Source organism: Lissotriton vulgaris, unplaced genomic scaffold (assembly GCF_964263255.1).
Source record: "Lissotriton vulgaris unplaced genomic scaffold, aLisVul1.2 SCAFFOLD_1670, whole genome shotgun sequence".
Taxonomy (NCBI): domain Eukaryota; kingdom Metazoa; phylum Chordata; class Amphibia; order Caudata; family Salamandridae; genus Lissotriton; species Lissotriton vulgaris.
In genome coordinates, this window is record NW_028255645.1 from 89,056 (window position 1) to 115,193 (window position 26,138).

Here is a 26,138-nt window from a genome sequence, read left to right on the forward strand (position 1 = left end):
CTTTACTTGGAGAGGTGCGTACAGGCAATATTACCACCTGAGAAGGCCTTTTCTTAGGTAGTCCTGAATTGTCCTTAGAAGTGGCCAGAACCGACGATGGAATAAGCATCGACGAGGATGTCAAGCCTACCACAGATGAAGATGTCATAGAAGAAGGTTTCGTCAACAGTTCTTCCGTCGACGAACTTAATTGACGAGGATCTGAATTCGAAGACTTCAGCTCCGTCGACAAGGCCACCGCTGAAGAGGCTACCTACGACGAAGCTACCGCCTAAGGTACCATCGACGAAGCTACTGTCGTCGATGTAGGAGACTTATTTTTGAGAGCCGCCGACAGCGACGATGCTTCCGTTGACCAAGGTCCTTACACGGTCCGCTTCTTTTTCATCGACGATGACGAGGAAGTTGTCATCAATGACTGTCTCATCCTCACAGATACCAACGTCGACGGAGAAGATGCCAACGACAATCATCTTGGTCTGAGGAGAAGAGAAAGTCGACGTCATTGTGGCAACGGAAGTTCTGGTCAACGAAGGAATCGTCGATGTCTTCTTCAACGGAAAATCTTTTCTGTGAGGTAAAATTGTCTCAGGAAGAGACCCGGACGCCTGCTTCAATTTTTAAGATGATTTTGAAGGCGTAGAGGGCACAGATTGATCCTTAAGATGGGCTGGTGCAGGAAGGTGGATATCTGACTATGGTTGCCCCCAACTTTTTGCCTGGTGTTTTGCTGGTTTTTCGACTTAGTTGACCTGGGACCCTGCTATTCAGGACCCCAGGCCCACTGCTCTCTCTGTAAAATGGATTACATGTACTCTAGGTACATATCTAATTGGATACTGAGTCACCTTATCAGTCCCTGTACAGTGTACCTTAGGTACCCAGGGCATAGGTGCACCCAGGGCCTACCAGGGGCTGCAGCATGTATTATGCCACCCCTGGCTGGCCACCCAAATCTGACACAACTGGCTGCACGACAGCTGGGGCAAGGAGGTGTAATCACCCTTTGCTTTAGATTTAGTATTCCTATATCTAACCCTAAAATGGACACATATATTCCTATCAGTCACTCCTATGGCAGGCCTTGACAATCCTGAAGGCAGAGTGCTTGGAATTATGTGAGATGGTGCTCTGGCATGAGCTGAGCCAGTTTGCAGCTTGCGGAACCAAGTCTTAATAGCTGTTCCATGATAACGCTATACCATATACTCTTAAGTGCATTATGATCCTCGCGGTCAAATGCTAACTTTGGTATAGCATTATCAAAACATGTCGAGTAAGGTGGCATACGAATTGGAATACTACCCCCTTGCCAATTCTGGCGACGGGGGTAGCATTCCACCCTTCTAGAGGGACACAACATATATGTAACTGTGAACCCCGGTTAAAGTTAACTCGAGCCTCAGCATCACAAAATGGATGCTGCCACCACAGACACAAGTCTGACCTCCTGCTGCTGGGAGTCCTTCCAGCGAGGGAGGCTCGGACAAAGGGTTTCCTGCCTTGGGAGGTGCTAGCACCAGCCCAGACAGTATTTTGTGTATTAGGTAGGCCAGGGCTGAAAGGAATGAGACATGCCTGGGGCACACAAGGTGTCCCTGTGCATACGCCGGTTTAAACCAGTTCCTGGGGCACTCCAGCCCCAGAGCTGGCGCAAGACCGGACAAAGGAAAGGGGGTGTAACCACCTCCTTCCTGGTCCCACCCAGAGGAGGGACCTAGTCGTAGTGCAGCCCCCTTTAGCAGAATAAAGGTAGGAGCTGGTCCCATTCCAAATTAGATTACTCTTGACAACTTCTACAAAGAACTCTTGACCTTCTCTCTTGTGAACCATCTGAAGACTGAAGAATCTCCCCTATGGTCAGGGAGTGACCATCCTGCTTCGCAGCCACATCAAGCTCCTGTGCGGTTTGCTGCAAGTCCTTCCATCCCGGAATACGACGACTCAGCTCCACAAGACCCGGACCTCCAGACTCCTCCGACCTCTACCCACATCCACAGCACAGCTGGGACCCGTGGGTGCGACGAGCAACGTGGAGACGGCCATCTTGAGAAACCTGCACAGCGCTTCCAGCACGACCGCCGAGGGACCCTCGAGTGAGTGCATTGGGGTTTGAACAGCCCCACACCGACGCAGCTCCTGCACCAAAGACCAGCCCCCCAGCATCCACGAGATCTGCGTGGGGCCCTTTTGCCTGGTTGCTGCATCTCCTGTTGTCTGGTCACTTGCCGGCTGGCCTGTGACCTCCGAGACGACGATCCAAAGATTTCACCACTGCTGGTCTGGTCCCCCAGACTGGCCCTTGCTTCCTTGTAAAAGAGGAGCAACCCGGACCCTCCTGGTCCGCACCATACGCCATCTTTGTTCCACCGCGTGGCTTGCCTTAGCCAAGGCCTGTTGACCAGATCGACGATCCGACACCGCCGACAGCAGCAGACTACGTGGGACAGCTCGTGCCTCCAGCCTGGTCGTGAAGAACAGCTCCTGGTCCGCGCAGCTACAGAGAGAAGCGACCCTTCTTCCACCTGAACGCGGCGACAGTACTGGTTCCCTCCTGGTTCCAGCACCGTCACTGGCTAGTGACCGAGACTCTGTCCCCTTCCCTTTCAGGACTTCTTCTTCCAAGTTCCATCCTTGGAACCACCGGACTCCTCCATCTGGCTGCCTGCCAGCAACTCCTTGTTTCAGGCATCACCGGGATCAACGCAGCAAACCCGACGCAACTTCAGCCCTATGCACCCGCAGCCTGTGGGTTAGGTAACTTAAGCTTCTAGGCGCTGAAGTCTGTGTACACTATCCTAGTGTCCAGGTCCACTGTTTTCCCTCCATCCAGCCGGGTTCGTCCGGAATCCGTAACTTTCTAAACTGTAGTATCCATAGACGTTGGTACGCATCCCAGGTGAGAGTTTCCACTATGCACGTGAGTCCCGTGGGCCTCCTGCTCCTTACTTACCTAGTTTGTAGCGTAGTCCCAACGATCCTCCAGCCTCTGGATCTCCTTACAGTACTTTCTTTCCTCGCATTCCATTGTTTCGAGTATATGGTTTGTCGTGCCCCTAAGGCGCACTTGTAAATATTGTGCGAACTCGTATTTCCTTTTTAGTATTGTCATGTGCTTAGCCCTCTGACCTCATAAAGAGTTCAGAGGTGTATGTTAGTTAATAAATAACTGTTTATTTTCATAACAACCTGTGTGGTGTCCTTTCATTTGGTATTCAAGGGGTTATATGTGGTAAAACAGCTGGCTTCACATGCCATTCAGAGTTTAGCCTAAAGACTGCTCTTGTCCACGCTACTAGGATAGCTGGTCTATAAGGTTGACTTTACAACCAATCACCATAAGGGTTGTTTGGACTGATACAAGGTGATCACTAGAACTAGTGAGCATCATATATCAGGCCAACTTCTCACAGCTGGTTCCTTTTTTGAAGATGAAGGCTGATCTTCCTGTTTTGAGGTGTGATGATGACTTTTCAACACCGTAGCAGCCTTAGGAGATACCAGCTCCGCCTTACTAGCTTTTTTCTTAGATGCTGTAGTCTTTAAAGAGGAATCACTCTGCTCATTAGATGATGGATTGCCTTTTGTTTTAAACTTCTGTAGCCACAGAAGAAGGGGTCCTTCTCCATCTCTCAAGGTTTTTTGAGAAAATTTCCTGCAAATTTTAGTCTCTCACCTGATGTTCAGAATGAAGGCAGTAGATACATTTCTTGTGTGGATTATCTGAGTGAAGTCTTACTTTCCCACAAGACTCACAATGCCTGAAGAGAGATCTTTTTGAAGAGGACATGTTGAAAAGCAAGATCTGAATAAATCAGAAGGCCAAGTAGAAATACTGAACAGAGCTCAGTTAGACTCCCTTCACACGACATGCAGTAGAAAATCTGTGAGCTTGGAGCCTCTGTGGAGAGGGCTCTAGAGGGTGCGGTCACCTGATTGGCTGGAGTTTGGACCATACGTATGACTAGGACGAGATATTTAAGTGAATGGTTTTTCTCTATCAACTCTAATGATAGAGTAATTACTTACTGCTTTTTATGTACTGTGGGACTCCCACTTCGACGACGGGGAATGATTCAAGCATATGAATCTATGAAAGATACCCCAATACTGGAGAAGCTGTAAATCCAGTACAACTGAAACTTGATTGAGCATGTGCGCCAGTGTGGAACCCGCCCCCGTAGCCAAACCAGGAGGCGGCTAGAGAAGATTCTAAGCCACTGGTGTCACCCAAGTCAAGGAATCAGCTAGAATTCATAGGGGGTGTAACCGTGTCCGAAATGAGATGGGGGTCACCACATTTTCCATAGTACTGCCACAACCATGGTCCTCAGAAGGAAAATTGGAGAAATGGAACCTGAGATGGTTGGCGCCACATCCGACACCGTAACCGGTCGATGCCGAGAAGGCGATGCCTCAACATTGGAAAGAGCGTTGATCAACATCAATGGCATCACCATCGGAACCAGCAGGCAAGAGCCCAACACCGACATTGGAGTCGGCAGACCAGAAGCAGTAGCCGAAGGTGGTAGCCTTGACAGGCTGTACACCCGCATTGCTAAGGTGTTAGAAACAGGAGGCCAGCCTGATGCAGAGTGAGAACCAGGTATGACCTCATGCACCTCTGTGGGGCTCAACGGCGCTCCAGAAGAAGGGGATGACCCAAAAGTAGAATGAAGAGATTTAGAATTTGGTCTCTTCTGGGTCAAAGACGTCCCGGCCCCAGGATAGGTGGAGAGACACGGAGTGGACTCATGCACAGACACTCCAAGACAGGCTTCCAGACATCAAAGGAGAGTGACGCCCGTAGGAACAGCTCCTAGAGCGGAGGTGTGGTCAGTCCGTGGAGCACGTAGGAGACAGAGGACGACGAGAAGACTTTGATGCCTGTGACGTCTTCGCCGAATGAAGTTTCATGCGATTCTCTTTGCGCCTTCAGTTGGAGCTTGCGACAAGAGTCGCATTCATCGGTATCATGGTGCTCACCACACACACCACATGCAAACTGAGTGAGGACCCACGGTGGACATTTATCATCCACAGGACTCACAAGGCTTGAACCCCAAAGACATTGAAAGGGTACAAAAAGGGCACACTGCTACGTCGACAAAAAAACGTCAAGCAGGCCAAAAACAGTATGGAAACAGAGGCACAACAGCTGAAGAAGCTAGTTGGGGCAAGCAGGTAGCTCGTGAAGCACCCGGGACCAGGACCTGATGCACAAGTTGGACCCAAGTTTGCAGAGCCTGGGAGCGTCATCAGAGTGCGCCTGGGACCTCCAGAGGACGAGCTACTAACCCAGGAACAATTGGCAAATGACCGCGGTACCAGGCGACCAGTAGTCCAGTGGCGACTGGACTCCTGCCAGCACTGAGAGGACTTTGAGGAACATCGACCCTGTAACCAGATACACCCCCTTTGTGGACTGATGAGTAGACTTAGCAAGACCCCAGTCAATCGAATGCCAACCACAGCATCCTTTGAGCATGTTCAGGATCCTTCATCCCTTGCATCAGAACAACTTCACTAGGAAAGCCCTGCAAAGATTAAAAATGCTTGGAATTGACTGAAGACTGCTCCACCTGCTTCTGAGGACCTTGCTGGTCCCCTTGAATTCCTCCCTATTTGAGTTGCTCGCCTAAATGAAGTTAAGGGAATGCACTACAACAAACACAAACTTTTTAGTGTAAATGTTTCTATGCGTCAAATTCGTTGAATTTGCCAATGCGTGTTTGTTATAGAGTGAAATGCTTTGATTTTCTGTACCTTGTAAATTCTATATTTCCGGAAACGTCTGGAGGATCTTTTTCATTGTGATGTCTAAAAATACTTAAAAATACAGTCTACTTTTTAAAACTGGAGATGGATTTCTTAGGTGTCTTGTTGATTTCTTCAATTGTTTTGAAGTGGTCTAAATGCTTTACACTTGTTCCTTTGTGTAAACCATGCTACTCAAAGCCACAGCTACCCATGGTTGAGCTGAAGGTTTGACACAAAGGGGTTGGTAAGTGTATTACATGGTAAGGTCACCCACCACCATCATTTAATACACTCCATTTCCTTAGACAAAGGAAGAGATGATTCATTTAGCAGGAGCTCAAATGTGAAGCCATCTGCTGTGCTGGTTATCAATAGGAGCATATTCCACTGCCCTTTCAACATATTCAAAGATAACAAGAAGATTTTCTTGATTAGATATCAGCTTTGCATGCAAGATAAAAGTTGAGCACAGTGTTTGGGGTTCTCATTATCTCAAATGCTGCACAGTTAAGTTTTAAGGAAACAATCCTGGAAGCAGTAGGAGATTTTGTATGGATCTTGTATCAAATACAATTAATGACTACTCACCTGTCTAAAGTAAGCTGTGGTGAAGTTGCCCCCTTCTATGGCCATATCTCCCAGCATACGCTTTTGATTGGCCTTCTTAAGGATGTTCTCTTCCACAGTCCTCTCACTGATGAGTCTGGAGACAATCATAGTTCAGAAACATTAAGTGAGCAGAAATGATGAGCCATGTTTAACTCATTATATAGCTGTAGAAGCCGGACAAATTACGTGACCAAGATACAGCATTTTAATATATGGATATTGAATATGCCTTTGTGTTTGAGAGATGGGAGAAAGGAAGGGAGGGATTCTAAATTAGGGAGATATAAATGTGAAGGTAGTTTGTAAATATTTCAGGTGAAAATGTAGGAAGGATATATGTTGGTAAAATGTAAATAGGAGTTGCCTACGCCTTTAAAAGGTCTGAATGTGATTGGTAGCTTTATGTAAGAAAGTGGGAATGAGTCTATGAATAATGGTTAGCATTGCCATAAGATATTTGTCAAGTTTCTGTAACGCTGATACAGTGCCTACACAGTAACGGCCACACTTTTGAGACAAACTATGAATATTGCTTCAAAAAGTGAAGAGGGTCAAGGTGACAGAGTGAAGCTACACTACCCACTAACAAAAATAGGACTCATTTGAACAAGGAAATTGCAGAATTGATTTTGTGTGGGTGGGGCAGGAGGCTGGCTCAGTATATATACATTGTACATCTATGGTGAGGCACTGTGCACTAAGTCTAGGCAACCCTCAGTGATACTATTTAGGTCCCTGAAAACCAAAGCTCTCAAGGGGCAGCTGTTGAACAGCTAAGGCTTATCCAGGAGGGATGTAAAGCAGTTGCATGTACCACTATAGTCGGTCAGTAAGCTTTTAACACAAGAAAGAAATAACTACACACTAACTTGGTATAGCTCCTAACTCTGGATATCAATGACACACAAAGAATACTTAGAAACAGGTAAGTAGCATAGAAAAACACATAGGGCTCCACCTGTGGGCAAAACCATATACTAAAATAGTGGAATGCGGAATGGTTACCAAACCGGGACTAGTACCCAAGGTTGAGGTACCCCAGGGAAGCAAGGAACCATCCAAGGTGAGTAGCCAGGGACCCCAACGTGCCCGGGTGCAGAGTGGTTACATGGAGTCAGACGTCCATAGGAAAAGACCGATAAGTTGTGGTCGGAAAGTCAGAGTTCCAGGACCCTACCTGAAGAAGCCACTTAATTCAAGTTAGTATGGCGAGTCACCCCACCCGTGGATACCCAGAAGATACGGATACCTGCACCAGGGAGCCCGGGTGCATAGGGGTGAAATGAAGTCAGAAAGGATTAGTTACTTACCTGTAATCCTAGGTCTCTTCCAGGGTATCATCATCAAAGTCATCAGCACTAGAATATTCCCTCCCATGCGTGAGACCCCGGAAACACAATCATATATGTGCCCCACATATGTGTGTGTGTGTGTATATATACACATATATACATACACACACACACACACACACACATATATATCTATCTATATCTATATCTATATCTATATCTATATATATATATATATATAATCCCTGGATGGTTCTGCTCTACTCTTGTTTTTGGCGCTTCTGGCAAGTGCGTCGCTTCACGCGGTAGAACCAAACCGCAATGTATTCAAACTGTGTTTGCCCCCAGGATCTCCCGGGTCCAAAACAAAAGAAGCCGCCACTGCAGTCAATCCGTTTTTCCAGAAACCAGTAGATTTATGAGTGGGGAGCTCACGAAACGCGTTGGTTTTTCGCTGTGAAACATGCTGTAGTGGTTTGAACAATAAATCTACTGGTTTCTGGAAAAACGGATTGACTGCAGTGGCGGCTTCTTTTGTTTTGGACCCGGGAGATCCTGGGGGCAAACACAGTTTGAATATATATATATATTTCGGCTAGAGATAGCCTTGATCACATGACAACGTCACGAGGGATGACCACCCCTTTTAAAGTGCAAGTAGTGCCATCACATGTAATAGAAAGCGAAAACATACTTGACTTTCAAATAAATTACAAGGTTATTGTAAAATCACTGCATAAATGCATTAGTCGCACAAAGAAAATATCTACATTCGTTTGACTCACATTGTTAAGATTCATGGCATGGCTAATAAATAAACTTCTTAATATACAAAAGTTAAAAGCCAATAAATAATTATAAATAATTATGTTGCCATTAAAATTGTCCCATTGCAGCAGGTACTTGTTGGTTAAACTAATTCCACCATTGATTCAATGACAAGTACTGCAGTATATATAAAGCAGTCCACAAATCATGTTTACCTTAATGTCAAACAGAACGGAAAGTAGAAGTAGATATACTGCCCAAGTGGGCTGCTACATATTGAAATTGTCAGTTTTAAAGTCAATTGTGCAAAAAAGCTATATCAAATACATTACATGTTTAGATGGCTAAAAGTGCTACCATAAAGTGAAATTGTGCAATAATCGATGTTAAATCATTATAATTCTGAAATTTGTTTTAAAAACACAGGTCAAAAGTACGAGGGTCCAGGGTTCATGTTAAAAAATAGCCTCAACAATTGTTCATTTCAAGTTGGAATTGCAGGACAGATACAATTAATTGAGGTTAAAGTGCAATGCGTAGGCAACAAGGGTATATACATGTTATAGATGAGTGTAACAATCCTCTCCCATATTAAGACCTTGAGGCGTCTTGGTGTCGAGGGAAATTATATAGCGGGTCTCCAACTTTCTAAGTAGGGCCTCCCTATCACCACCTCTCCTCTGTGGGGGAATACAGTCTATAACAAAATAGCGCAAGGCTGATGCATCTTTACCATGCGCTAGTTCAAAATGCCTAGCTACAGGATATGCAGGATCAGCATGTGCAATCGCACGAAGATGTTGTAAGATCCGCTTGTGGACCTGCGGTCTCGTGCTGCCTACATACCTGAGCCCGCATGGGCATTCCAACACATAGACCGCAAACTCTGATTTGCAGTTTAGTTTTTGTTGGATCTTAATGGGTGTCGGAGATAAAGGTGTAACTACCTCACTTTTACTTACCCCATGCTTGCATGCTTTGCAGGTGGAACAACATAAAAATCCCTTGCTGTCATCTAACCATGAGCCAGTTATAACCTCGGGGCTGCTTGATACCAGGCTATCTTTCATAGATCTTGCTTTGCGATATGTAATGCTAGGGTGTTTCGGCATGATAGTATCTAATATGGGATCAGTTGAGATTAAAGACCAATTGTTTTTAATTATTTTTTCAATTGATCTGTGCTGGTTACTAAACCCAATGATTAATCTGGTTACTTCATCAGATCCACTAGCAGGGACAATTGGTTGACTGTCACCTCCTAAGCCTAGGAGTTCCAACCTGTTTGTCCTGTTAGCCCTAGCAATGGCATCATCTATGATGGCTGGTTTATAGCCTCGTTGCAGGAAACGATCCCTACACTGTGATTGCGCTACACGGCATTGATCTTCACTACTGCATATTCTTCTGACGCGCAGCATCTCCCCGTAGGGGATGCTGCGAATCAGATGGGCAGGATGATGGCTATCCGCATGCAGCAGCGTATTACCTGCCGTAGGCTTGCGGTACAATTTCGTTTGGAGGGTGCCTTCCTGAACATAAATCTCAATGACCAGGAACACAACGGACTGCGTACTGATGGTGCTAGTCAGCTGAATATTGAGATTGTTGTTAAGCTTGTCAATAAAATCTCACCTCAGTCTCAGTCCCATCCCAAACAAAAAACAAATCATCTATATACCTAGACCAGAGTTTCACCTTTGTATTCATAGTGACAGAATGTTCTACCATCAGGACCTGCTCCTCCCAGTACCCCATGTGCAAACATGCGTAACTGGGAGAGAAGCAGGCCCCCATAGCTACTCCTCTGGTCTGCAAAAAAAGCTGCTTTGCAAACAAAAAAACGTTGTTGTCTAAACACATTGAAATCATCTCTACCACCATTTTAGAGTGTTCATTAAAGCATACATCCCTCTTCCCTAGGAAGTGTTTAATAGCTTTGAGTCCATCTTGATGGAATATGCTGGTGTAAAGCGAGGTGACATCCATAGACACCAGCATATAAGTGGGGTTCCATCTGAAGTCAATGAGTTTCCAAATCAAATCGGTCGTATCCAAGATAAATGAGGGTAAACTTCTTACAAGATCTTGCAGAAAGAAGTCAATGTACTTACTCACATTCTCCAAAAGACTGTTACATGCAGAGATAATAGGTCTGCCCGGCGGTTGTTCATAGTTTTTATGGACCTTGGGGATGAAATAAATCACTGGAGTAACAGGATGTTCATTTTTCAGAAATTTGTACTCCTCCATGGTCAACAAACCTTTACTGCGCCAGGCAGACAGCTTAGAGTAAATGCCATTCTTTGCTATGGTAGCATCTTGCAAAGTTATCCGTTTGTAGCAGTCTTTGTCATTCAGTTGCTTGTTAGCTTCTTCCAAATACATTTTTCTTGGCCACAAGACCACATTCCCCCCCTTGTCTGATTGTCTTACGACCAATTGTTTGTTTGCCTTCAATTTCTGTACCAGCTTGTGATATTCACTGTCTTTGTAATTCTACCGTTTGGTGGAGTGTGAGATCTTGATTTGTAAATCCTTCAGTTGGGAATTCACACGCTCATGGAAAATATCAACATTGTCCTTGATCATGAGGGGACAATACTTTGATTTGGATTTGAAAGGAGTCTGACAGATTCTAGGAAGAGGCTCACCTCCCAGTGCAGTTTGACTCTCCGTTGGAATTGCTCGATCTTCTTCTTGAATAGAGAACAACTCCTGTGTTAATGCTGCTCCTAAAACCACAGTTTCATTAGACCCCTGATCAATTGTGAGGTCTGAGATCGACCCTTGATCGACGGTCGCCAGTAGGTAGTTCTAGTTAGGATTTTTTTCAATGCAAAATCTCAAAATTCTATTTTGAATAACTTTTGCGCCGGTTGACGAATCTGCCTGAAAATGTCCTCAAATTAGCCTCGTCGAGCTCCGGTCCTTCCCTGAAAGTTTCGGGGGGATTCGTCAAGCGGGGGCGGAGATAAAAGGGGGGTCCCAAAACGTGTTTTCCCCATGTTAATTTCCATATGGCGGTCGAGCTCACTTTTAGCCTGAACGGCTGAATGGATTTGCACCAAACTTGGCAAAATTGTAGGGACTGGTAGCCCGATGTGCCTTTGCTATGTCTCAAGATATGTGCTGCAGTGGATTTTGAGTAATTTAGGTTCAAAAAAATATATATATCTATGGCAGCGCCCCAGTACGCGCACCAGGGAGCGCTCCGGCCGCGCCACGCGAGGTGCGCACGGAAAGCTGATTGGCTCTCGGGTGTCTGTAAACATTCGAAACAGTCCGGACCGGCCGCTATCTTGTGTCTCGGTAGGATAGAGACACAAGAGGTGGAAAAAAAAAGAGGGGGAAATGACCATAAGGGGGCAGGGTAGACCCCCACCTAACCCCCTAGGTTGATGTGGGGGCTATAATAGGGTCCCGCAAGGCAAAAAAAAAAAAAAAAAAAAATTTGATTTGCACAGGGGAGCGCCCGGTACGCGCACCGGGGAGCGGACCATGGGGAAAAAAGAATGACAGTTTAAAAAAAAAATGTAGCTTTTTTTTTTATAAATTGGAGGTAGTTCTAAAAAGAACTGTTTTTTTTCTTCTTTTTGTTGTTTTATATTTTTTTTGAACATTTTAAACTTTTTTGGGGTTTTCTGAACAGTTTTATATTTTTTTTGTATTTTTCATGGGGAGATACGAAAAAACAGGGAATTGAAAATGGCTCAACTGGAGCAAAAAAAAAAGAAAATAAATAATTAGGGTTTATTGGGGCATTTGTGGTTGTCCCCAGCAAGGACGATGAGCTTTACGCTCTGTTCTCCGTAGGAGATGGTCTTTCCACAAAATTTACAGATAATTCGGAAATCTGCAAACCGTGGCTAAATGCAAGGCATCGTCTCTCTTGCCTCTTGTCCCGACGGAGTGCGTTCCTTTCTTTTGCAGGAGGTGCTTGTAGTTTGTTGAGGGTTTCTGGCCAGTTCCCTCATCTCGGCAGCAGAATAGTTTATTGGATGCTTGCGCTGCATTTGCCTAATCATTGTGTTTCCAAATGAATATTTTTATTAGGGTTCCCCCTAGAAAGTTCCATGCCACAGATTAGGTAAGTCACCTTGGCTGCATTTACTTTTTTCTTCCCCTCTGGGATCGAAAAAACTCCCATATAATGTGTGGTCTTGGCTGGTGTGGGGTATTGTTTTCTTCAAGCCATCTTCTCCTCCCCTCCTCCTCCTCTTGTTGACCACCAATGTAATCTTGTGGTGGTCCTCTTGGTGGTTGTGGTGGTGGTGGTGCAGATGCACCAGCTGCTGCTGCTACTGAAGCCATTATATAGATCAAAAAGGTACAGAGAGGTACAAACAGGTCTTCTAAGTCAAAGGACAAAGTCAGAATAAGGAAAAAAGATGGGGTCTTTCATCATTTGGAAAAAAAAACCTGTCCTGAACCAATGAGAAGTGTTATTTTCAGGTCACAAGACCAGGGGCTTCATCATTATGAAACCAAAACTGTTATAAACCAATGAAAAGTTATTTTCAGGTCACATGACCCGACGCGCTTACGCTACGTGCCCCCGGGGGCGCGCCCTGGGTCGCGTCGCGTAAGCGCGTCGGATGTTTACGTTGCCCGATCGTATTCGCTCGAGTGCTTCCGGGTGCGCTTACGCCGTGCGTATCACGCGGACGCGGCTACGCGATACGTCACGATCATGTTTTCGCTCGCGATATTGGCGCTTACGGGACGCTCCCCGGTACGCGCCCCGGGGCGCTTCATAATACTACGCTTTCCGGGGCGCTCACCGGGGCGCGCACCAAGGCACAAAAAAATAAAAAAAAGAATAAAAAAAAAAGAATATACAAAAAAAAAAAAAAAAGGCAAAATTGTAGGGACTGGTAGCCCGATGTGCCTTTGCTATGTCTCAAGATATATGCTCAAGTGGTTTTTACGAAAATTAACTTTGAAAAAATATATATTGGGCTACATTGGGCTATATATATATGTTAGAGCCCAAATGTATGTATGTATGTATGTATGTATGTATTTATTTTAATGCTTATTAAGCGCAGCTGTCACCCAGCGGGTATCCTGGCGCTGAGATCGGTTCCACCATCAGTTCTACAATTTATTCTGCTCTAGGGAAGAGAAAGGTTTTAAGGTCCTTTTTAAATAAAATCAAATTTTGACTGCTCCTCAATGTTAGAGGTAGAGTGTTCCACATTTTGGCGGCCGTGAAACTGAAGGCGCGGCCGCCCATTCTCACTCTGTTTATTCTTGGGACTTTCACTAGGAACGCTGAGGCGGATCTCAGAGGTCTGGCAGCCTGATACCACGAAAAAAGATTTTGCAATGGTATTGGTCCTTGAACATGCAGTGCTCCAAAAACCAGGCACAAAGCCTTATAGGAGATCCTCTGCTGGACCGGCAACCAATGAAAGATTGCCAGGGCTCCGGCAGAAGAAGCTGAGCGAGGTAGGGATAGGGCTAGTTTAGCCGCCATGTTTTGAACCCTCTGTAATTTATGGATCAAAACCTTTGGGGCTCCTAGAAGTAGTGCGTTACAGTAGTCTAACCTACTGAGGATGGTACTACGCACTACTTCTACTCTGGCATCCCGCGGGAGAAGCGGCAGTATCTTCCGTAGAGCACGGAGCAGGCCCATACATGTCCCAACAGTCCTGTTCACCGAGACGTCCAATTGTAGGTTCGACTCGAACATAACTCCCAGATTGCGGGCCGAATCTGCTACCTCCACCGAGCCTGGAATGGAGCTAGGCCAAAAATCTTCCGGCAATGGGCGAGGGAGTCGGTCAGAAGAGTAGTGCAATATCTCCGTCTTTGTGCCATTGAATTGGAGTGAATTGGCTTGCAACCACTTTGCTGTAGCCGACATACACTGATGGAAGGTGTCCCTCGACACTGCCTCTGAACCCTCAAAAGAAAAAATCAATTGGGTATCATCGGCGTAGTTGATGACTTGAATACCGAAAGATCTTATAAGTTGTATCAGGGGGCGGAGGTACAGATTAAAAAGAATCGGACTTATCGCCGAACCCTGGGGGACACCCTGGTTCACCTGGCGTATGGCAGAGCGGAACGGTGGTAATGTTACTGCCTGTTGTCTGTTATCCAGATATGATGATAACCAGGCTAGTGCTGAGCCCGTTATTCCCGCATTACCGAGACGGCCCAGAAGGACCTCATGGTTCACCGTGTCGAACGCGGCCGACATGTCAAGCAGTACTAAAAATGCTGACTTGTCCCTGTCGACACGCGTTCGCAGATCATTCAACACGGTAACCAGAGCAGTCTCAGTACCGTGGCCCGGTCTGAAGCCAAACTGAGCTACATCCAGACTGGAGTTGGATTCCAGGAAGTTGGCCAAGGCTCTCCTAACCCACTTCTCTAAGATCTTTATCGCGAATGGTAACAGCGAGATAGGCCTGTAATTGGCTGGGCAGAGGGGGTCCAAAGTAGCCTTTTTTAGCAAAGGTGTTACAATAGCCAATTTCCAGCAGTCTGGTACAGATGCAGTATCTAACGATTGGCAACAGATAGAGTGGAGCGGGGGAAACAGCTCGTCCTGGAAGGCCTTCCAGATCTTGTGCGGCATGGGATCAAGAGGAGAGCCAGATGATACACAGTTAGCCAGAGCACAAAACTCCTCCAGCGAGGGTATTGGAAAACTCGGCAACTGACAGGCAGGCTCCTTGTTCATACTTGACTCAGAAGCCGGGTGACCTGGGGACACAGAGGGACAAGAACCAGATGGCATAGGCTGCATAGAACCCTCAAGGCCCTTCAGAATGTTCCTAATTTTGTCATCAAAAGCTGTGGCTAAAGAGTCACAAATGTAGCCCAAAGATGGCCACTAGAGACAAAAAAAAACAAATGTAGCCCAAATATCAGCCAGATGTAGCCCAACTATAGCCCAATGACAGAATGTCCTTGAGTGTTCTAAAGAACAACTAGAGCGCTAACAGTCTTACTTATAAACTGAGACTTATAGTTAGGAATTAGCATTTAAAAAACCTATGAAATTCACTGAAAAAAAACATAGGTTTCACACCAGTTATAATTAGGAATTAGCATTTAAAAAAACCTATTAAATTCACTGAAAAAAACATAGGTTTCACACCAGTTATAGTTAGCTTGAAATTTTACTGACATAAAACCATTGAAATTCCCACGTTATAGTTAGTTGGACTCACTATAACTTGCGCGCCTGCAATGCACTGCTGATGACGTCACATATTACATCACTCATGACATGGTCAGTGACATCACTCATGACATCACTGATGACACCATCCTTGTGAAAAAGTGACAGATATCCTTTCAGTGTAATGTAACCCTTGAAACACATATTCAAAAATAGAAACTAACATTTTCAAAAAATGGAGATACCCATACCAGTTACAACAACCAATTCAGTAATTCCACCATCTATAAACACATCCACTCATTCACCAACAGTTCTATATAGTCACTCATACATATACTCACTCATCATATGTAGTGATACACCTATACATCCTGTTACACACCGACAGTCATCCAAAAGTTACTCACACATGCAAATAAACTATTTAACATCCATTTATTTGCATATACAGCTATACACACATTACCACCTTACTTTTAAGGAAACTTACACATACTTACTCATTTAAACAATCACTTATAGAAACACATACTTATTTAAACAGGAACTCTTACAATCTCTCACTCTTTCATATACTCACTTATATACATCAATACTCACATATACTAGACTAAAACATATCTTGTTACTGATAAACACACTAGTGAGACAGTCATTCACTCACTAACACACACATATATACACACTCATCCACCCATACAGTCCTGCACATATGCCGTCTTCAAAACACATACAAACAGCGAGTCAGTCACCAACCCATGCAGCCACTTATACACAAAGTGAAACACTGATACATATATTACAATATTTAAAAGTTACTCGCTAATATATGTATTCACTAAGATACACTTAATAAGCAGTTAACCAATCAATTCTTTTTAAAAAAAACATCCATTTACACAATTATTTAACCATTTATTCATCCATCGTCCTTTACAAATACATATATAAAACATGTATTTTTCAGAAAGACTCACATTCACTGGATGGTGTCATCAGTGATGTCATGAGTGATGTCACTGACCATGTCATGAGTGATGTAATACACAAGTTACTACTTGTGTAACGATATATCTGTAAGAGACATTAGTTAGTGATAGATTCCTTACCTTAGAATAGATTCCTTACCTTAGAATATCCCCAGGCGTCAGACTGGATCCGGAAAGTTTTGCGTAGCAGTACCCTTGCGCGTCGGCAGGCGTCGTCTGCAGCTACGCGTCCGTCGTAGGCGCCGTGATGACGTCGGAGTACTTAGACGCCGCCTCCGCGTGCTGACGTCAGTTCTTAGCCACAGCTTGTCCGCGCCAGAAGCGCAGAGCCATGACAAAAACCGACACTGGTGCCAAGAAACTAGGGCCCTGAAAGGGGATGACCTTAACCCTAGATATCGGTTCGCAGAACGGGGAGGATGGGTGGGTCGGTAAGGAATCTATCACTAACTAATGTCTCTTACAGATATATCGTTACACAAGTAGTAACTTGTGCATCTGAAAGAGACACGTTAGTGATAGATTCCTTACCTTAGAATAGATACCCCAGCAATACCATCCCCGTGGTGGTGGGTCTGCGAACCAATATTTACACCAGAAAGTCCTGGAGAACGGAGCGGCCAAAGTAGCCGTCTCTCCGGACCTGACTGTCCAGGCAGTAGTGCCTAGCAAACGTGTGCAACGAGGCCCACGTAGCTGCCTGGCAAATGTCCTGCAAGGGCACACCTCGGCCCAAGGCAGTTGTAGTGGCTCGAGTGGAATGAGCCCGCAGCCCAACAGGTGGTTCCTTCTTAGCCAAGGAGTAACACGCCTGGATGCACATGATAATCCATCGAGAGATGGTCCTCTTGTGCACCGCTTTCCCTTTCTTAGCGCCCGCGTACCCAACAAAGAGTTGATCATCCACCCGGAACTGGCGTGTGCGATCCAGATAGAACGAGAGCGCACGTTTTGGGTCCAGACGGTGGAGCCTTTCCTCCTCTCTCGAGGGGTGCGGAGGCGGAAAGAAGGTGGGCAAGGTGATGGACTGCCCAATGTGGAAGGCCGTGACCACCTTTGGCAAGAAGGAGGGCCTAGTCCTCAAAACAACCTTGTCCGGATGGACTGAAAGGAAGGGAGGCTTACAAGAGAGGGCCTGGAGCTCATTCACTCTCCTGGCAGAGGTGATGGCTACCAGGAAGGCAGTCTTCAAAGAAAGAAGGCGAAGCGGACAGTTATGAAGTGGCTCAAAGGGAGCGCACATCAGAAAGGTTAGAACCAGGTTCAAGTCCCACTGAGGCATCACGAAAGGAACAGGAGGAAAGGTATGAGTGATGCCTTTCAGAAATCTGTTTACAATAGGGGACTTGAACAAAGAAGGTTGGTCAGGCAGCCTCAGAAAGGCTGAAAGAGCCGAAAGATAGCCCTTGATAGTGCCCAGAGCAGAGTCCTGCTGGGCAAGAGAAATAAGGAAGAGAAGAACCTCAGAGAGAGGGGCATTGAGGGGATCCACAGCCTTTGCTGTGCACCATGCCACAAATCTGTTCCACCTGCAGGCGTATACCGTTTTTGTGGAGGGCCGCCTGGCTGCCAGAATGATGTTGCAAACTTCAGGAGGCAAGTCCAATGGCCTCAACTGCCGCCGCTCAATCTCCAAGCATGGAGGTGGAGACTGGACAGGTTCGGGTGGAGGACCGTCCCCTGCTGCTGCGACAGAAGGTCCTCCTGAAGAGGCAGACGAATCGGGGGATCGACTGACATGCTGAGTAGCTCGGGATACCAGTACCTTCGTGCCCAGTCCGGAGCCACAAGGATGACTTGTGCTCGGTCGCGCTTGATCTTCTTCAGCACTCTGGGCAGAAGAGGTATAGGCGGAAAGGCGTACAACAGACCGCAGCTCCACTCGCGACGAAAAGCGTTTCTGAGCGAGTGCCGCCTTGGAAATTCCAACGCGCAGAACTGATGACATTGCGCGTTCTCTTCGGTGGCGAATAGATCTAACCAAGGCTCTCCCCATTGCAGAAAGAGGCCTTGCGCCACGTCCGAGTTCAGACGCCATTCGTGATCCATCGAGCACCGACGGCTGAGTTCATTCGCCCTGGCGTTCAGAGAACCGGCCAGGTGTTGAACCACCAGAGTCACACCCTGATGTTCCAGCCATTGCCAGAGACGCAGTGCCTCCTGGCAAAGGGTCCACGACCCCACTCCGCCTTGTTTGTTGCAGTACCACATGGCGGTGGTGTTGTCGGTGAACACCTGCACTGCACTCCCTCGGACAGACGGGAGGAATGCTTTCAGTGCCAGACGAGTCGCCCGCAGCTCCAAAAGGTTGATATGGAGCCGGGACTCCGCCGGAGACCAGAGTCCTCTGATCTCCGCCTCTCCCAAGTGGCCTCCCCAGCCCTGGAGGGACGCGTCCGTCACAACTACGTGCTCCGGTTGGGGAAAGGAGAGGGATCTGCCGTGGACCCAATCGCGGTCCGTGAGCCACCACTGCAGCTGTCTCGCAGTGCCCTCCGAGATCAGGACATGGTCGGACAGGTTGCCCCGGTGCTGGGCCCACTGAAACTTCAGGTCCCACTGCAGAGCCCGCATCCGCCACCGTGCGTGATGCACCAGAAGGATGCAGGAGGCCATCAGCCCCAGAAGCCGCAGCGTCAACCTGACCGAAACCCGGGATAACGGCTGGAAGACCGGAATCAGAGCCTGTATATCCCGGACCCGCTGTTCGGGCGGGTAAACCCAAAACTGCGCAGAGTCGAGAACCGCTCCGATGAAAAGGAGCTTCTGAGAGGGGCACAGGTGTGACTTCGGCACGTTGATGGAAAATCCCAGCAGGTGCAGGAGATCCGCCGTAGTCTGGAGGTGGCTGACTACTGCCTGGGGCGAGCCCGCCTTCAACAACCAGTCGTCTAGGTAGGGGAAGACTGAGACCCCTAACCTGCGCAGATGAGCTGCGACCACCGCCATCACTTTCGTGAACACACGTGGGGCGCTGGTAAGGCCGAAGGGGAGCACGGTAAACTGAAAGTGCTCGAAGCCTACCGTGAACCGCAGGTAACGTCGGTGGGCCGGCAGGACGGGGATGTGGAAATATGCATCCTGCAAGTCCAACGCTACCATCCAGTCTCCCGGGTCTAGGGCAGCCAAGACCTGAGCCAGTGTCAGCATTTTGAACTTCTCCTTCCGGAGGAATCCGTTGACATTCCTCAGATCCAAGATAGGGCGTAGGCCCCCTTTGCCCTTCTTGGGTACCAGGAAGTAGTGGGAGTAGCAACCACGTCCTACTTCTGGCCCAGGAACGTGCTCGATGGCCCCCTTGGCCAAGAGGGCCGAAACTTCCTCCTGCAGGAGCCGCAAGTGATCCCCCGATAGCGGTGGTGTTGCGGTGGCATGGCTTGAGGGGTCGTCTCGAAGGGGAGGGAGTAGCCCCTTCGGACGATCTGCAGCACCCACCTGTCCGAAGTGACTGTGCGCCAGTGAGAGAGGTGATGGCGAACCCTGCCTCCCACTGGCGTCACATGGGCCGAAAAGCATGGACTAGGAGGGTTTAGAGGCGGATGCTGCGGGGGCAGGTGTGGACTGGCTCCGCTTGTTTCCCCGACCGCCTCCACGGCGGATTCCACGGCCGCCGCCGCGCTGGACGACAGTTTGCGGCGAGTGGCTGGCGGCACGTGTGGGGACGCCCCTTCCTTGGCCACGAAAGGAGCGAAAGGCACCCACTTGCTGGCGCGGGGCCGAGAGGCCCAAGGACTTGGCCGTAGCCCTGGAGTCCTTAAAGCGCTCAAGCGCGTGGTCTGCCCTGTCGCCAAAGAGGCGACAGCCATCGAACGGCATGTCCATGAGAGTATTCTGGACGTCTGCCGAGAAGTTGGCAGATCTCAGCCAGGCGTGGCGTCGTATCGCCACCGTCGTAGCCATCGCTTTGCCTAGCGAGTCAGTAGTATCCAGTCCGCACCTGATTGAATACTTCGCTGCGTCCCGGCCCTCCACTAGGGCTTGGCAGAGTTTGGCCCGTACCTCAACGGACACTCTGGCAGCACTTCCGCCACCGTATCCCATATAGAATGGGTGTAACGGCCCAAGAGGCATGCGGTGTTGGAAGACCGCAGTCCCAAGCTAAGGGACGAGAACACCTTCTTGCCATAGGCCTCGTACCTTTTGGATTCCCGATCGGGGGGAGCCGTCGGGAAGGCGGTCTGGGAGTTAGAGGCCTGGATAACCAGACTCTCGGGGGTGGGGTGGGTGGACAGAAAAGATGGGTCGCCCGGGGCCGGGCGGTGGCGTCTGGCCACGTTCCTATCTACAGGCGAACCTGTAGCGGGCCTGGACCAAGTGCCCAAAAGAACGTCCGTCAAGGCCTCATTAAACGGCAGCAGAGGCTCCATGGAGCATGACTGCGGCTTAAGGACCTCATTGAGGAGGTTACTCTTCACGGCTGCGACGGGGAGCTCAAGGCCCAAGGCCTTAGCAGCCCTCATCAAAACCACACCATATGTCGCGCCCTCCTCCGAAGCCACGGTAGGAGGAGAGACGAATCCAGTGTCTGGAGAGGTGTCCAGGCCATTGGCCTCCCCAAGGTCTCCTGTCCAGTCCATGTTCGACTGACATTCCCTTGTCAGAGGGTCCTCAGACCCCTCCCAATTCTCCTCTTCCCCCATCTCCTGAGACTCAGGGTCATAAGCGAATGAGGACGGTTCATAGAACTGAAAGTTCCCGAACGGCGTCGAGATCGGCGCCGATAGGCGTCGTCCCGACGTCGGAACCGATTGAGAGGAGGCATCGGGGATGGCGTCGGCCGAGGCCGACGCCGGAGGGGACACCACACGGCCCGACGCCGGGGGGGGGGGTCGTAAGGTCCACCGGTGACGATCCAGCGCCCGACGAGGGCCCAGCGGCGCCCTAGGGCGCCGGGCCCGAAGGCACCGACGACGCCGGAGCCGCTGCACCCTGCGGCGCCGAGCCCGAGGGCAGCGGTGGCGTCGGGATCGTGGGGCCCTGCGGCGCCGGGCCCGAAGGCGCCGGCGGCGTCGAGGCCGAAGCACCCGACGGCGTCGGGGTCGAAGCCCCCGACCCACTAGGGCCCCCAGACGGGTTCACCGGGCCCGAAGGCGCCGCGGAACCCGCCGGAGGAGAAAGGGACCTCATGGCCATGAGGAAGCGCTCGATTTCCTCCGGCGTCGCGTTCAGCCCAGGGACCGGGGGGTATGGGGCCGAACGCGTGGGCGGTGTCACCCGAACCCCCGGGCGCGTCGTGCGAGCGTCGGGGGGAGTCAGAAGAGCGATGATGTCTCTTCGACTTCTTATGCTTCTTACCTGACGACTTGGACCCGGAGGAGTGGCGCCGACTCCCGGAGCTGTGACGGCTCCTTCCCCGCGACCTGTCCCTCGACCTCCCGTGGGACCGGGACCTCACACGGCGCGGGGCCGACTGGCGGATCTCGAGTCGCCTGCGGGACCGCTCCCGCCTGGCCTTCCTCGAGAGGGCCCGACAGTCGGAGCAGGCCTCGTCGTCATGGTCGACGCCCAAACACATCAGGCACAAGCGGTGGGGATCCGTGACCGACATGGTCCGGTCGCACTCGTCGCAATGCTTGAAGGCGGACATCCCTAACGGCACCGTCGGAGTCGTAAGACTTCGAAATGGGATCAAAAAGATCAAAAAGTTTAGTCAAAAAGTGACTAGGGAACTGCTCTTTCCAGATCTGCGCTGGCTGGCGCGGAAAAAAGAAGAACTGACGTCAGCACGCGGAGGCGGCGTCTAAGTACTCCGATGACGTCATCACGGCGCCCACGACGGACGCGGAGCCGCAGACGACGCCTGCCGACGCGCAAGGGTACTGCTACGCAAAACTTTCCGGATCCAGTCTGACGCCTGGGGATATTCTAAGGTAAGGAATCTATTCTAAGGTAAGGAATCTATCACTAACGTGTCTCTTTCAGATATGTGACGTCATCAGCAGTGCATTGCAGGCGCGCAAGTTATAGTGAGTCCAACTAACTATAATGTGGGAATTTCAATGGTTTTATGTCAGTAAAATTTCAAGCTAACTATAACTGGTGTGAAAAATATGTTTTTTTCAGTGAATATATATATATCCAATAATTTCCAAGCTGTTACGCGTTTCGGAAGCTTTTGCTCGCTTGCTCATATGTGTGAGCAAGGGAGCAAAAGCTTACGAAACGCGTAACCGCAATAAAGCTACACTGTGTACCATTCTGCTTCTGAGCGTGCGTTTAAAACTTGGAAATTGAATAACTGGCGGGGCTCTGCCAGTGTAAACGCGCCACCAGACTACGGGAGATTCCCCCGTAAACGAGCCGTGGAGAAGGAGTATATATATATATATATATATATATATATAAAATAAAAAAGCAACTTCAGCCTTATACCCACTAGAGCTGAATAATGCTGTAAGGGCTTCCCATTATATCATAAAGAATACATTAGAAACAGGGAAAAACAACAGCAGAACATGTTTAAAAACTGTTTTATGATGAGAAAGAAGGGGCTGGGGCCAATCACGCCGGCGGAGGGGGCGGAGACAATGGACTCAGACACATTCCCCCGATTGTGACCCTAATTCTTCATCTACGACTGTGGATGATGGACAGGACTATTCTTTGTATCCTTCAAGTTGGGGAGAAGGGGGAGTTGGGGGGGGCTTTTGGTCAAGGAAGGGGGCGAGCAACGGTATTGCATTGTTGCCCAGTTGGGAGTGGGGGGGGGGGGCTCGGAGTTGGGGGGTAGGGGGGTGGGATTGTGGTTCATGGTCGGAAGGGGGTGTGGTCTCCTTACTTTCCAAATGACAGGCTGGTGGACGGCGGAGGGGGTTTTCGGATCCTCCGGGTGGGTCTATCGGGGCATGATTGCATGGCTACCTATTTGTCTTTCCCGTAGATGACTCGAACTGACTTGGTTGTTCTCACTTTGAATGTGAGAGGGTTAAACAATCCAGTAAAACGCAAGGCGGTCCTTATGCTCCTAGAGCAATCCCAGGCGGTTTTCTGCCTCTTGCAGGAGACACACCTCTTAGCTAAGGACTGCCATCGTCTCCAATCTAGCAGGTTCCCACTTCAGTTTTTCTCTTCAAGCCCAGATAAAAAGGCAGGTGTAGCAATATTGGTAGCACGCAAATTTAAGGGCAAAGAGCTGGGTAAAATTGCTGACATCAGGGGCAGATTACTGGTCTATAGGTTCGCAATAGGGGACCTGATCTACACGATTGGCTCGATCTATGGGCCTAATGATGGCCAAGAAAAGTTTCTGCACACAGCGCTTACCGAAGCTACGGACACAACGGATCGCCACCTTCTGCTGGGAGGGGATCTGAACTTAGTCCTTGACAACTCACTGGACCGGTCCTGTCAACGCACAAGCCAAGTGGGTGCTTTGTCGGCAGCTGGCCTGGTCCGACTGAGGGAACTGGGATTAGTGGACGCATGGCGCAAGCTTCACCCTGGTGAGAAAGACTACACGCACTTCTCAGCTGCACATAAAACACATGCGCGACTAGATTACTTGCTTGTCTCTACTGCGGCTCTCGGTCACTCTGGCTGGGCCGGTAGCGCCGCGCGCTGGCAGGGTATGGCGACTCCGGGACACCTTGCTAAACAAGAAGGAGGCACTCTCCAGAATTCAAGGAGCAATAACAGACTACTTGTCCCACACCAGTAATGAGGACACCGCGTTAGCTACTCAGTGGGCGGCGCTCAAAGCCGCCTTAAGGGGGGAATTTATCTCGATCTCAGCTGCGGAGAATGTAGAGCGCCAGGCCAAGAGAGATGAGCTTACCCAAAAGACCAGGGAATTGGAATAAATGCATAGGAGGACAGGGGCCCGAGAATATGGCGCCAATTGAAGACGGCCCGTCAGCACCTGGCGGCGTTGGATCTTTGTGAGAAGTTGGCCTGATATATGATGCTCACTAGTTCAGGTGATCACCTTGTACCAAACAACCCTTATAGTGATTGGTTGTAAGTCAACCTTATAGACCAGCTATCCTAGTAGCGTGGACAAAAGCAGTCTTTAGGCTAAACTCTGAATGGCATGTGAAGCCAGCTGTTTTACCACATATAACCTTTGAATACCAAATGAAAAGGACACCACATAGGTTGTTATGAAAATAAACAGTTATTTATTAACTAACATACACCTCTGAACACTTTATGAGGTCAGAGGGTTAAGCACATGACAAACTCTTAGGAAAAATACGTTTAAGTTGCACAAATTACAATGGTGCCCTAGGGGCACGACAAACCATATACTAAGTAAGTGGAATGTGAAAGTCAATTAAAGGAATGGAGCTGTCCAGAGGTTGTAGGATCGCTGGGACCACGCTATACTAACTTGAGGTAGGTAATAGGAGGCCCACAGAGCGCGTGTGCAGAGTGTGAACTCACACGCGAGATGCGTACAAACGTCTATGGACAGTACAGTTTAAAGAAAAGGTGAGTACGGACGTTCCTGACTAGATAGGACAAAAACGACAATGGAACTGGACACTAGGAGAGTCAAGCTACCCTTGAGCACTGAAATGCTCGTGTTACCTCACCCACAGGCTGCGGGTGCATAGGTGCGAAGTCGTGTCGGGTTTCCGCGTCGAAGTCTATGGAGCCTTGTAGAAAGATGCTGCAGGCGACCAGTAGGAAGATGTCCGATGCAATCCAAGGGTGGATTGGTGAAGAGAAGAACCTGAAAGCAGAGGGGACAATGTTCAAAGTCACTAGCCAGTGACTGGAGTGGAACCAGTAGTGGAACCAGATGTTGTCGTCGCGATCAGGTGAAGGTGGACGCTTGTCTCTGCAGCCACGTGGAACAGGCAGTGTCTTCGACGACCAGAATGGAGGCACGAGCTGTCCCACGCAGGCTCTCGCTGTCGGCGGTGTCATCTCCGGATTCGGGTTCAACAGGCCTTGGCAAAGGCAACCCAGGCGGTAAGTGGAAACGGTGTCTGGAGTGGACCAGGAGGGTCCGGGGTGCTCCTCTTTTGGAAGGGAGCAAGGGCCAGTCTGGAGCAACCAGACCAGCAGCAAAGTTGTCGGAGTTAGTCGTCTAGGAGGTCACTAGCCAGCCGGCAAGTGACCAGACAACGCGTCGAGTAGCAAACAGGCAGAAGGGCCCCACGCAGCTCTCGTGGATGCTGGAGGGCTGGTCTTCGGTGCAGGAGCTGCGCTGGGTCGGGGCTTCTCAGTCCCCAAAGCACTTGGACGAGGATGCCTCTGAAGTTGTGCTGGAGCGAAGTGCGGCTTCTTTCAAGATGGCCGGTCCCACGTGTCTCGTCGCACCCACGGGTCTCAGCTCTGCTGCAGATGTGGGTTGAGGTCGGAGAGGTCTGGGAATCCGGGTCTCGTCGGGCTCTGAAGTCTGGATCCTTGCAGGAAGACGCTAAAGGGAAGCCGCTGTACGCTGATGGTGCCTGCTGGTGCAGGGTGGACACTCCTTGCCCACAAGGGAGATTTCTTCCGTCTTCTGTGGAGCAGAACGTCGAAGTCCAGAGTTTCTTCTTGTGAAGTTGATCAGGAAAATCTAATTTGGAATGGGACCAGCTCCTACCTTTATCCGGCTAAAGGGGGCTGCACTACGACTAGGTC

General features: G+C 49.0%; 1 protein-coding gene across 1 annotated transcript in view; it reads right to left on the minus strand.

Annotated features, from left to right (window-relative positions):
- Nucleotides 1-26,138, minus strand: part of LOC147659043 (uncharacterized) — a gene marked incomplete at its 5' end in the record, with an annotated part of 502,472 nt that overhangs the window by 39,069 nt on the left and 437,265 nt on the right. The window contains one exon of the mRNA XM_086952017.1: nt 6,349-6,463. Coding sequence (XP_086808143.1) covers nt 6,349-6,463 — 115 coding nt within the window. The remainder of the gene's footprint in view (nt 1-6,348; nt 6,464-26,138) is intronic.